We start from the raw sequence: 11,854 nt of genomic DNA, 5'->3' as shown, positions 1-11,854 counted from the left end.
CCAAGTACTCCATTAGGCATCGCTATATACGAAATATTCAACAACTTAATAATAGATTCTTAAAGAAGCATAAAAGGTTTCAACAGATTTTTCAGATTCTCCTTAAAAAAGATGAGAGAAACGGTAAAAAAAAAATCCAGAAAATGATATTGTAGGATTTTTAAATAATTTATTTTTAAATAATGGTGGAAAATAAGTATATGGCCAATAACAAAAGTTAGACTTTGTAACAGAACCTTTGCTGGCAATGACAGAGGCTAGACGTTCCCTGCTAGTCTTCCTCTGGTCACCTCTAGAGCAGTGATGTTTTGGGGCTGTCGCAAGGGCAACAGGCTTTCAACTCCCTCCACAATTTTTCTGTGGGGTTGAGTCATTGTTACGGTGGAACCATGTTCCATTGTCTATGCTCTCACTGATGGAAGGAGGCTTTGGGTAAAAATGCCGCCGTCCATGGCCCAAATCATTCGTCCCTATAGACGGATCGTTCGTCCTATACCTTTGCAAAAAACAGCCCCAAAGCTTCACGGTAGTTACGGTGTTTTTGGGATGCAACTCTGCGTTCTTCTTGCTCCAAACATGACCGGTTGAGTTTTTACCAAAAAGTTCAATTTTGGTTTCATCTGACCACATGATATTCTCTACCTCCTCTTCTGGATCATCCATATGCTCTCTGGTGAAGTGCAGAAGGGCCTTGTCACGCCTGGCGCTGCAGGATTTGAGTCCCTCTCAGCGTAGTGATGGTATCCTTCACAATGATTTTGACCACATGGGATGAGATCTTGTGTGGGGCCCCAAATGGAGATCATCAATGGTCTTGTTTGTCTTCCATTTTCTTACTATTATTCACACCAATGTGCATGAAGCTCTACAGTTTTCTTGCAGGTGTCAGCTCATTGGTCTTGACCATGGTTAAGTGTGGATTCTGACTGTTTGCAGTTGTGGACACGTATTGCGAAGATTGCCTGGTGTTAGATGCACTTGAAGTCTGCAATGTTGTTATGTTTTATTAGATAAAATTGGCCTTTATTGTTCAACTTGATATTTGGCCAGGTCAGTTTTTGTGTTATAATGATGTTGATTCTGCCTTCATTGGTTTCTCTCTTTGCATGTGTCCATTGTGTTTGGTTATTTACAATAAATTACATTTTTTTCTGTATATATATATCTATATATAGATATATCTATATATCTATATATAGATAGATAGATAGAATATTGTAATAGAATATTGAGAGAATATATATATTCTCTCAATATTTTTCTGTGTATATATATATATATATATATATATATATATATATATATACACACACACACAGGAAAAAAAAAAATATATATATATATCCCAAAAAGATTGCTAATCAAACGTCTCTGGATTTTTATCAAACGGTTCTGCAAAGCCGCTTCACGTCAATAGATGGGGCTGTTGCGTCGTTTGCAGCACTCACTTCGCAGCCAATTGTTGCAGCTGCTTCCACATTCTCATGGAGGGAACCACCTCCACTTTTCTCTCTCACTTTCTCCTGACAGGAGGAGGCAGCGGCGGAGGAGAGAGAGAGGGCGAGCGGTCTGAGTTCAGCCTCATGCCAGCAGAGGTTGTCGATCGGCTCCACGCTCAGTATCTCTCCGAAGCAGCCCCTCAGCCTGACAACCATGTCTAACAGCTGTGTTGGCAGAGGCTTCCATCTCGTCCAAAGGGAAGGTAGCATCTTGCTTTGAGGAGGAGCGAAGATAAAGGAAGACAGTTGCGGAGCGAGGGGGATCAAACTGAAAGTCCTCCTCTGCTCCCTTTACACAGCAAAAACGGAAGGCTTTGGAGTATTCAATTTTTTCTTTCGTTTTATATTTTTCTTATTCCTCATCGCGTTGCTGGGAGGTGCTTCCTCTTTTCATATAGTCTCTCTCTCTGTCATCTGCCTCCTCATCTACTTCTCCATCTACCTGGTGTATAATTTCTTCTATCTATGAGTGCCAGGAAAAAGAAAGGTGGAAAAAACTTTTCATCCTTTCTTCCCTCCTCGCCAGCTCTCTCTTGCCGCTGTGCTCTCCTCCGTGTCACATCATCTCTAACTGTCTGTTCGTCGGTCTCCATTTTTTTCTGTCCCTGACATCTGACATCTTATGAACTTGGATAACATTTCTTCAGAGGCAACTAACAAAATCTTCATGAATGACTCTTTTTTCCCCCCCTTTTCCCTCTCTTTTGGTCCCTCCACACCTATTTTCTTTGCATCACACTTGCGGGATTCTTAATTGTAAACCTAGGTAGGTTAACTGTCTGTCTATCTGTCTGTCTGTGTGTGTTTGTGTGTGCTTTACGTATACATGAAACACACATGCACTCGCACACAAAAACAAGTGTCCGTCACAGGATCCTGATCCGCTCTCACTTTGTCTTCAGTTTCTTATGAGCTGCGCCCATTTTGAAATGTGGACGCCTCAATTTAGAAAGAAAGTCAAGCTGCTAGTGTGCGACCCACGTCCTCTCATCCGCACTCTAAAAAGTGTAGGAGCTGTTCTTGCTCATGAGCTAAGGATGTCATTTTGAATGTACAGAATGATTCACTGTGTCGCATCCCAAACAGTCGTTCTCTGAGCTCAGCTTAAATAATTGAAAACGCATTGCTATTCTTTCGCGTTGCTGTCGAGAACAAGATTAAGTGGCTTGTTTTGATTTTCACCAGTGAGATTTTACAATGCAGTTATAGTTGGTTTGAGCGTGTTATTCCCACCACAATCAGAATTATTTATGATCACTTCCTGAAGTGCTTCCATCGATCAGCCCAGGCGTCGATCAGGCCACCGTTCTTTACACAAGTTGGGTTGAGGCCGGCGACCTAAGTGACAGACTGATAGACAGATTTAAATATGCACGAGTGAACTACGTCCTCCCCGTCCCTCCATCCTTAATTTTGATCACGCTGTCTTCTTCTGTTTCTGCCGTGGCTGAACTGCTGCCACACCTTTTTGAGACTGGGCCGCGCCAAGTTCTTTCTTTTGTTTTTGACGTGACACATTCGTGTTAACGTGGCATCTACCAGTTTTGAAACACAAACACCAGTCGCTGGGATTCACACCTCCATAGATTCCTGTTTTAATGCTCTAAGGTTGGACTACACGTTTGTCTTTGCTCCTGTGTCTCAATTCTTCTTCTCTGTAAAACATCTCCACACCAGTTGATAGAATATGTGTGACAGAAAAGAGTTAATTCGGTGAGTAGTGAATTTATTGGCAACCACTGACTTGATGCACTTGCATGGAGAGAGAGAGAGATTCTGCATCGAGTGTGTGGACAGACCCGGCTCGCCCACCACACGCATGTGCATGACACAAAACAATGACGCATGGGCCATGGTTGTGATGATAACTACACTATTACCACCCATTAAATTTCTGTCCAGACATTTTTACTACTGAATACCACCAATCCAAGTGTGTACTTTTAGTCACGGACAAATCCAGTCAACAGAATTGTATTTTAAATTCTCATCGTGCCAGAGTTCAGGAGGACACGCTTAAAACCATTTGACCCTCCTGCGCATTGGAATAACTGGGTACAACATTGATGCAAACCTTCTCATCTCCCTCCTTTACATTAGCTCTTCTTAGATCTGCCACCAATCCCTTGAAGTCACTTCCAGTTCTTCAAAAGACTCTCCTGCATGAGCCAAATCAGAGACTCCCGATCACATGCAGTAGCTTCCCTGGTTCCACCTTTATATTAACAAGCACATTTTCTCTAGTAAAGGATTGTCTTTAAAGGCTTTAGACACATTTCAACATTAGCAGTATTTTCCCAAAAACATACCTTACGACGTCACTGAGTGGTTCCTTCTTTCGCTGTAACCTAAAGTTCTGGTGATGATTTTCCTAGACTCACTTCACAACTAAAAGTAAACTTCTTATCCTGTCCTAAATATTAAAGAACTCCACTGGAGAGGCTGCCAAAACAAGGCGTCCAAGGCAAAAGATGGCAAACTTTTGTGTTGTGGAAACATCAAAACATGCGCTTAAATCACAAGGACAAAAAAGAAAACATGTAATGCTCAGTAACAGTAGAGATGTCAATATTTTTGACCCAACGTTAGCCCAATTTTCTAGTACTTGTTAGTATCGGTTTCCCACCGATAATGAAACCCTTTGTTGCTAAATGTGTTGAAAATACTTGGGGCAACCTGAGATGTTTTTAGTGTAACTTCATTTGAAGCTGTGCTCTTACGTTTAACAGTGTAGAAGTGTTCAGAGGAAAAATGCTCAACTCCAGCGTAATAGCGTAATATTACTCTCCAGAACTTATAGCCAACGACAAGCGGTGGAAAACCTGTGTCAACACACACTGCTCAATCATAATGATTAAACCAAAAAAGAGTGTTTTCCTCCACAGCGAAAACTTTTAAGAACAAAATTAGAATTAAATAATAAAGTGAAGCCAAACAATATTCATTAATGTGTATGCAACAAGGTAAATACAGGCTTTGAGACAACAATAAATGATTTCATGACAGCAGTATTGGTAATGAAGTGTTTAATATCAACATATTTATATAAAGAAAAAAAGGTTGTTGAGATAAACTGACCCATTTCCTTTCTCCTATTAGACATTTTCTATTTGAAAAACATCCTTTACTTTCAGACACGCTCATCATACCCGAACATGAAATTCCATTAGGAGCCTCCATGCCATTTAATATTTTAAACAAGCCACAGCAGGCACAACACGTTTCATTAGCAAATGACTTGACTGTTAAGTTAAAGAAAAAGTTGCACAAAGAGCTTAAATAATTCAGAGCGTCTTTTCAAGAAGGACTTGCCGTGGAGTGAGCGCACAGGCGTTTAAACTGAAGGGCTTAAAACACTCCAACACCTCCTGGGTTTCTCTCTAATGAAGGATTTATGTTCACAAGTGGAATATTTAGGACTCCGCTTAGATCCTCCATATTTAACATTCAGAGCCATAAGACAAACTCTTGACTTTTCCTGATGGCACAGCCCAGATGCTGAATCTTTTGAAGATATTTATGGGTATGATGGTTTATATTTGTGGCACGGTGGGGTAGTGGTTAGGGCTGCAGCCTCACAGCAAGTGGTTCCAGCTTGAGGCAACTCTTTTTAGCGTGAACCTGGGTCCTCTCTGCGTGGGGTTTATGCATTCTTGCCATGCTCGCAAAGGTCTCTTACAGACTCTCTGGTTTCCTCCCACAGTCTGAATAAAACGCCAAGTTAAACAATGACTGTCTGCCAGTATGTGTCCTGTGATGGACTTGCGACCCTCGAAACTTTATTCTTTAAAAGTCAACATTTAATGATATATATTGAAACGTTTTGTGATCTATTTTTTGTATTCATTATTTGTTGGTTATTTTGTTTAAATAACAGTTGCCCTTAGTTTTTTAAAAAAATATATATATAAATACATTAGTCCTCAACTGTCCCTCTAAGCTTCTCCAGCTCATTTTGGATAATTTAAGCACAGAATAAATGATGAATGACATATTTCGGCTAAAATTAGGCCAAGACCCGTTTTAAAAGCTATTTTAATAATTCAGATTTAATTATCCGGTTTGATGGTAACACCACCCAAAATGCAGGAATATACCATTTCAAAAATGTAGAATGCTGCACTACATTTCAATGTATATATCTCATCCAAAATAATAGGACCGCTGTCCGGATGTCTTCTACATTAGTCCTGTATAGATTCCTGGCCCTTGAACGCATGTGTTGCCCCAGAGCAAAACACAAGACCAGGGATCCAGGGAAGTCATTTTTTCTGGCTTATATTTGCCCTGAAACAAATTTCAATGCAAACTCAAGGAAACGGAGGCAGCTGGACGGGTACAAAAGGCAGGACGGAGGGTGCAGTTTTGTTCTTCAAGGAGAAAAACTAGGCTGTCTCTTGAGATACACTCTTTATGTATTGTGACACCAAACACTAAGATTTAGGCTCTCTCTCTCTCTCTCTCTCTCTTTTTAGACTTTTATTCCCAGTTCCTCCTGTGCCCAAAGTATGCTATTAATAGCAAACATACTCCCTCAATGACTTAAGCGTATTTGATACACTCTACAAACTTTCGAAACACTATTTCTCGTCAGTCCTCTTAAAGTGAGACGTTCATGCGGCTGAAGTCAGCGGTGGCTGGAAATAAAAACCATGGGTCCATGACACAGGCCATGTTTAAAATAGTGTCCTCTTGTGTGACTCAGTTCCACAGTCCTGCTTTAACAGGGGCTCCTTGTGGAGTCATGGCAGCTTGGAAGAAATATTTGATGATTGTTAACATGTGCGAAAAATGCCTTATAAAATGTAATGTTGAGCACTGTTTGCAGTTGCATGTCAGTCCATACATTTGGTGGCCTTAGAAATGTGTGCATCTGTCCATTATGAAAATATTATGAAGTGGGAAACTGCTGAGGTGTCTGCGGTACACGCTGAAGCACCTCAGTCAGAACATTATGTACAAAAATGTTGTACATTCAAGGAGCACACTGGACAGTCGAGTCGTGTGGAGCGATGTCTTAGCTGAGTTGAAACTTTGTTTGCAGGGTTTTGGCATCATCTGATCCCATCATTCTCTCATTCTGTCCCTCAGCCTGAGAGAGAGAAGATCACACGGCGCTCCACTACGCTGCAGCTCATGACTGGATAGGCAAGCGGAGGAACAAAGTGAAAGAGAGCCAAAAAAGGAGGACGGAAAGAAGAGCGGTTGAGGAAGCTGCCAGCCTCACAGTCTCCACAGCAACCATCTACACACACGCTCTGAAGAGGAGGCGACCTCTGCAAGATTCTCACCATCCTGAAGGAGTGGAGAAAAAGCTCTTGGAATGAAGCAATGAAGCATCCCATGGCCATCGTGCAGTTTATTCTCGTTCACATTATCCAGTGGTGGTAGACATCTTGATATCGTAGTCAAAGGTTCACAGCCTTTCGTCCTCTTCGGCCACCGAGAGAACCCCTCACCCATTACTGCTCACCAGCATCCTCCCACCTGCTGCTCGTCTTTACGTAACACATAGCTGTAGCCTCCTTATTCCTTTCAAACCACAAAGCTGTTGCGCTTTTTAGACTAAACCCAAGTCCTCCAACCCTCGCCCCAAAGTCCCCATCAGTCTTCAGTCTGTGACCTCAAGCTGACGCCTTATCCGAGGATATGAGAGGAGGAGTCAGGTTCCGCATCACTCCATCATGCCAATTCTGAAGAGCAGACAGGAGATCCGGGCTGGCAATGTTCAAGGTAGGCCCCGGACTTCTTTCTATTTGTCCTTGTTTATTTGAACACTGTCATAGACGACAGACATGCTGAAAAGGCAAGTTCACTTTTTGCTAGAAAGTAAGTTATAAATTCAAGAGTCTAATTCCTGAACATCACTCAGTATTACGGTGGTCGTTGCAGCTACATCTATAAACTCCAACCATTTGACACAATATTTGAAAATGAAGAGGAATCTGCAAATGGTCTGACTTTTATTTCTTTTTGTTTTGTATGCAAGCATGTTTACGCAACAGTCACTCGTATGTGCTCAGTTCTTAACATTAGTTATCTCCACTTGGTTGCAACAGCCGTGTAAATGTGGGAACACTGCAGCTTAGTGGAGGGAGGCTGCTGGTTTGGTCGGGAAATCAACATGCTATTGAGAGATTGAGGGTGTAAAGATGAAGATGTAAACAAGTTGGGGGAGGGCAATATGGCAAAAAAATGATCTCACATTTTTTAAATAAAAGTTTTTGATACTAATGTGCAAGTTTCTGCTGAGTGCAATGTAACTACCTCTGCGTGTAACACAGTCAGAATAAAATCAAATAAGTAGGGACAAAAATAGATGTTTACCAAACATGCAAAGAAGGTAAACATACCAAAAGGTAAACAACAACACTCTGATCAGGAGCAGCAACTTACAAGACGGCTTTCAACAAACATGGAACTCAACTGTTTGCTTTCATCAATGCAGTCATTTCAACAACTAAGAAGCTCAAACTGCAGTGTCTGATTGTTGGACATGGCATTAAGGATCCAGCAGCTTTAAATATATTGCTATTTCGTCATCTTCTTAGAATGGAAATCAGACTCCAGCTTGTTCGCCAAGAAAACAATGTTGTCAACTTGTACGACTTTTTTCTACTGCTACTGTTTTGGGGAGTTAACAGATACATCTTTAAACATTCATTCACTCAGACTTGTTTACATATTGGGAACTATTTATTTAACACTACATTTAGTTTTGAGCCAACTTTTAAAAAACAGTCACAACCACAACATGTAAACTTTAATGCTCCACGAGTGTCAGTAAATGATTGAAATGAAACGTGAGCTCCTTGAGCTCTTCGGTGCAGACAGTCTTTGGTGTCGCGGGTCAGACAAGAAACACGGCATCATCCTGCTGTGACGCTCCGTGGCCAAGTTAGAGACGCATCTGGTTTAAATAAAAAAGGCTTTTGACCGTCCTGTTAGCTCCGAGTGTGAGTGTGGGGGGCGTCAGCACAGAACCGGAGAAGATAGAATGTGACCATCCATACAGTCTCCTCCTACTGTCAACAGGTGCTATGGCTCAGTGGCGCTTCATGAAACAGTGATAAGTTACATCGCTCTTCACTGCGATAAATATTTGTTGTTATCTCTAAACAGTAAACTGACCTCTAATTTAACCTTTGTACGTGGCTGCTTTTCTTTCCATGAACCAAGACTTGAAATCACGCTCTTAATTCATTCTGAAAAGGTCAATAGAGCAATTCAGTTTTCCCTGTGAAGGGCAGGATACACTCACTGCTAGTGAAGCCGTGCGTGATAAAGGAGCACCCCTTGACTGTCCTTTATATTCTGCCTCTTTGGATTATGTCCTGTTACAGCCTGTTTTGAGGAAACTGTGGCCCCACTGGTCTTGACATGTTTCTTCTGAGACTCCTAACAGCATCAGCTGGGGAAGCTTATTCACCTTTTATTGCACCACTCTCTCTTCAAACCCCAAACTGCGATAAGAGCACCCAGGGTTCTGTGAGATGTAAACATGGTATTGCCGACAAGTGGCTGCTCTTGTTTGAATTTTGACATATATAGGTTGTCCTACATTTGCTTAAGTCAATTTCAGTAATCGTGACTACAAGTGCTGCAGCTTCATAAAAAAGTGAAAGCGTTTTTAAAGCCGGAGGCTGAAACTAGAGCTGGTTCTGCTGCTGAGCCTGCGCTGCTGTCACCACAGGCGCAAGAGTGTGATAAAAGACACATTTAAAAGTTTAAGAGACAGACAGCGATAATGAAAATGCACATGGGAAGAGATAAAACAAACTAAAGAAGACCGTTGCTGCTGCTGGAAATTAACTTTGCGCTCATTTGAAAAGAGCACTTGGCTTATATGTGCCAACTGTAAAAAGTGTCGCTCTGGAACGGCTGTTTACATTCTTGACCATATTTTGCGCAGATGTTGGAGTTACATTTCCAGACAATAAATGGTTTCTATTAGATCATTCAGTTGGAAGCTTTTCCCTAGCAACAAGGCTTAGGTGAGATGTGGGCTCATCATCTTGATCAAGCGGTTGCTCTGCTCCATGTCCCTCACAGATGACAAAGGTCTTCACCCTATCACAAAGAGAACATGGAGTTATTCACATTAAATAGCTTGGTTGGAGCAATGTCCAAAATCAAGTGTTTCTCTCAAACCAACTGAATGAATTAAAAATGGTGGAATAGACAAAAACTCCAATTAAAATGAAAATGTATTCAGGATCTCTTTTTCTTCTTCTTGAATATGCTCAAGTGTTGATTTCATTTCTGAACCAAACACTGATCTAAAACGCTTGTGCACTGATGTTTCATTGATGTGCTCCATTGAAATTCCAAATCTGTCATTAATGACTCAGACAAGGTCATCTCTTCACTTCTGTGCTCAGTTGAACTGACTATATCGATAAAAGCTATATGTGAATACACGGGAAAAAAGTGAAATAAAGATTCTACCAGTAATAACATGTGGCACTTTGATATGATTCACTTGTCAAGACTGACACCGAACAGTCTGATCTGTGTTTCCTTGGCACAAAGTGACAAACTTTCTTTATCACGCGTTTATTTATGAGACTGCTGTCAGTCACAGTGTCGTGGGTCGGGACGGTGAAAGGTCTCTCTTTCTGTTTAATGTGTCTGATCACATTTTTTGTCATATTATTTTTAGAGAACACTTTGAGCTGCTTGCCAGAATGCCAGAAGGTGCTTTATAAATAACCATTTACTGTGGGATCTTCATGAGCAAAACACAATAAAAGTGAAATGTTAATTATTTAAACTGAAGCTTAGGTTTGACAACACGATTAATTGTAATCCAACAGCATTGTGAATGTATTAGTAGTACTCATTGCCACAATGCTTTCCCCAAGCTCTCACCCTAAACCCACTTATTTTTAAGTTTATGTCTTCAAACGGCTTAACTTGTTGGAATGTCCCCACAAAACCATCAGGTCATCACAAGAACTGTTCCCCACAAAAACCGATGAACAAGAATCCCCCCCCCGATACACACACAAAAAAAAACAAAGAAAAAAAACAATAGAACGGTATAGTGCACATGTCACAGGTACAGAGCAATGAAATGTAGTGCACCATAGTCACACGATGAGCCGAGAAGACTTTGCCAACCATCACCAAATCAGGATTACCACTCAAGATTTAACCAGACAAACCATTTCAATCGTGGTATCTTCAAAACATTTCGCAATGCCTGGATACTTCTTCTTTCGACGATGTTGACTTGAAATTGTTCTTTTTATTCTCTCTGAAAAGCGTCAATAAAAAGAACTCCCTTGCTATTGTGAAGGACATAATTGGTTTCTACACAGCCGGTGAAACCTGTCCTTGAAAATGGAACGTTCCTTGACCTGCTTTTATACACTTTGGATGATATCTGTCAGGAGCCTAGTACAGAGGTGGACAAAATACACAAAAACAGAATGTTGAAGCGATTTGATAAGAATCCAATTCAAATCTAAAATAGTTCAACTTAAGCTTGACAGTCAACAAGCAACACACGAAATGAACAAATGATTTCAGAAGACTGACTACAATGACTACAATGAAATGATGTCTATAACTAAAATGAAATGAAATACATGTAGATAAAATATAGAAAAGCCAGGTTAGTTTTATGTTGATTTTTAGAATGACTGACACACTCTGTCACCCTGAACGCTTCTGGTTTGCTAACCGCCATCCATCCATCCATCCATCCATCCATCCATCCATCCATCCATCCATCCATCCATCCATCCATCCATCCATCCATCCATCCATCCATCCATCCATCCATCCATCCATCCAATCCATCCATCCATCCATCCTCAGGTAGCCACCCCTTAGTCCTGGTCAGGGTTACAGGGAGAGCTGGAGCCTATCCCAGCGGTCATTGAGCAAGGTTCTTAGTGTTTTGTTCAAACCTGTCAGAGAGCGATAAACAGAAAAGTCACGGCTCAGACAGACAAAAGAAAGTCAGATAAATTCGTTATGGCAGTCAAAAAAAAGTAGAAGGGAAAACTGTGAAATAATAATAATAAAAAAAAGAGGTCTAAATGCAGCTGCTTTCGGGTCCTTAAAACATGGCATACAGTGTGTGCGTCACCAGTGTCGCATCTAATCTAATGTTGCAAAGAAATAGAGGTCAGCACTGACATCAAGGACCCTGTCTCCAGCCATACTTTCATATTTAAAGAGCAGTTAAAACATCAGACGATACAACTGTGTCGGGTCCAATAGCATCACTATGACTGTGGCATGGATTCATTCTATTGATTTAAGGAAAAAATAGTCCCAAAATCTTGTGTATGTGTGTTTTTAAATGATCAGCAGAACTTACCGACAGCATATAAACTCTTGTA

The 11,854-nt window shown here is 41.0% G+C and overlaps 1 protein-coding gene across 6 annotated transcripts in view; it reads left to right on the top strand.

Annotated features, from left to right (window-relative positions):
* Nucleotides 1-1,575: 1,575 nt before the first annotated feature.
* LOC128753728 (glutamate receptor ionotropic, NMDA 2B-like) overlaps nucleotides 1,576-11,854 on the top strand; it is a 109,544-nt gene continuing 99,265 nt past the window's right edge. Inside the window, exons 1-3 of one of the 6 annotated variants that reach the window (XM_053855752.1) lie at nucleotides 1,576-1,876; nucleotides 3,177-3,212; nucleotides 6,591-7,232. In XM_053855752.1, the coding sequence (XP_053711727.1) occupies nucleotides 7,224-7,232 (9 nt within the window). In that variant the 5' untranslated portion in view covers nucleotides 1,576-1,876; nucleotides 3,177-3,212; nucleotides 6,591-7,223. Of the gene's footprint in view, nucleotides 3,213-6,590; nucleotides 7,233-11,854 lie in introns of all 6 variants that reach the window. The other 5 variants (XM_053855750.1, XM_053855751.1, XM_053855749.1 and 2 more) reach the window with 5 other exon arrangements.

Source organism: Synchiropus splendidus, chromosome 2, assembly GCF_027744825.2.
Source record: "Synchiropus splendidus isolate RoL2022-P1 chromosome 2, RoL_Sspl_1.0, whole genome shotgun sequence".
NCBI lineage: Eukaryota > Metazoa > Chordata > Actinopteri > Syngnathiformes > Callionymidae > Synchiropus > Synchiropus splendidus.
The sequence above is the reverse complement of the archived record's forward strand: the minus strand, read 5'-3'. Positions and strand labels throughout refer to the sequence as shown.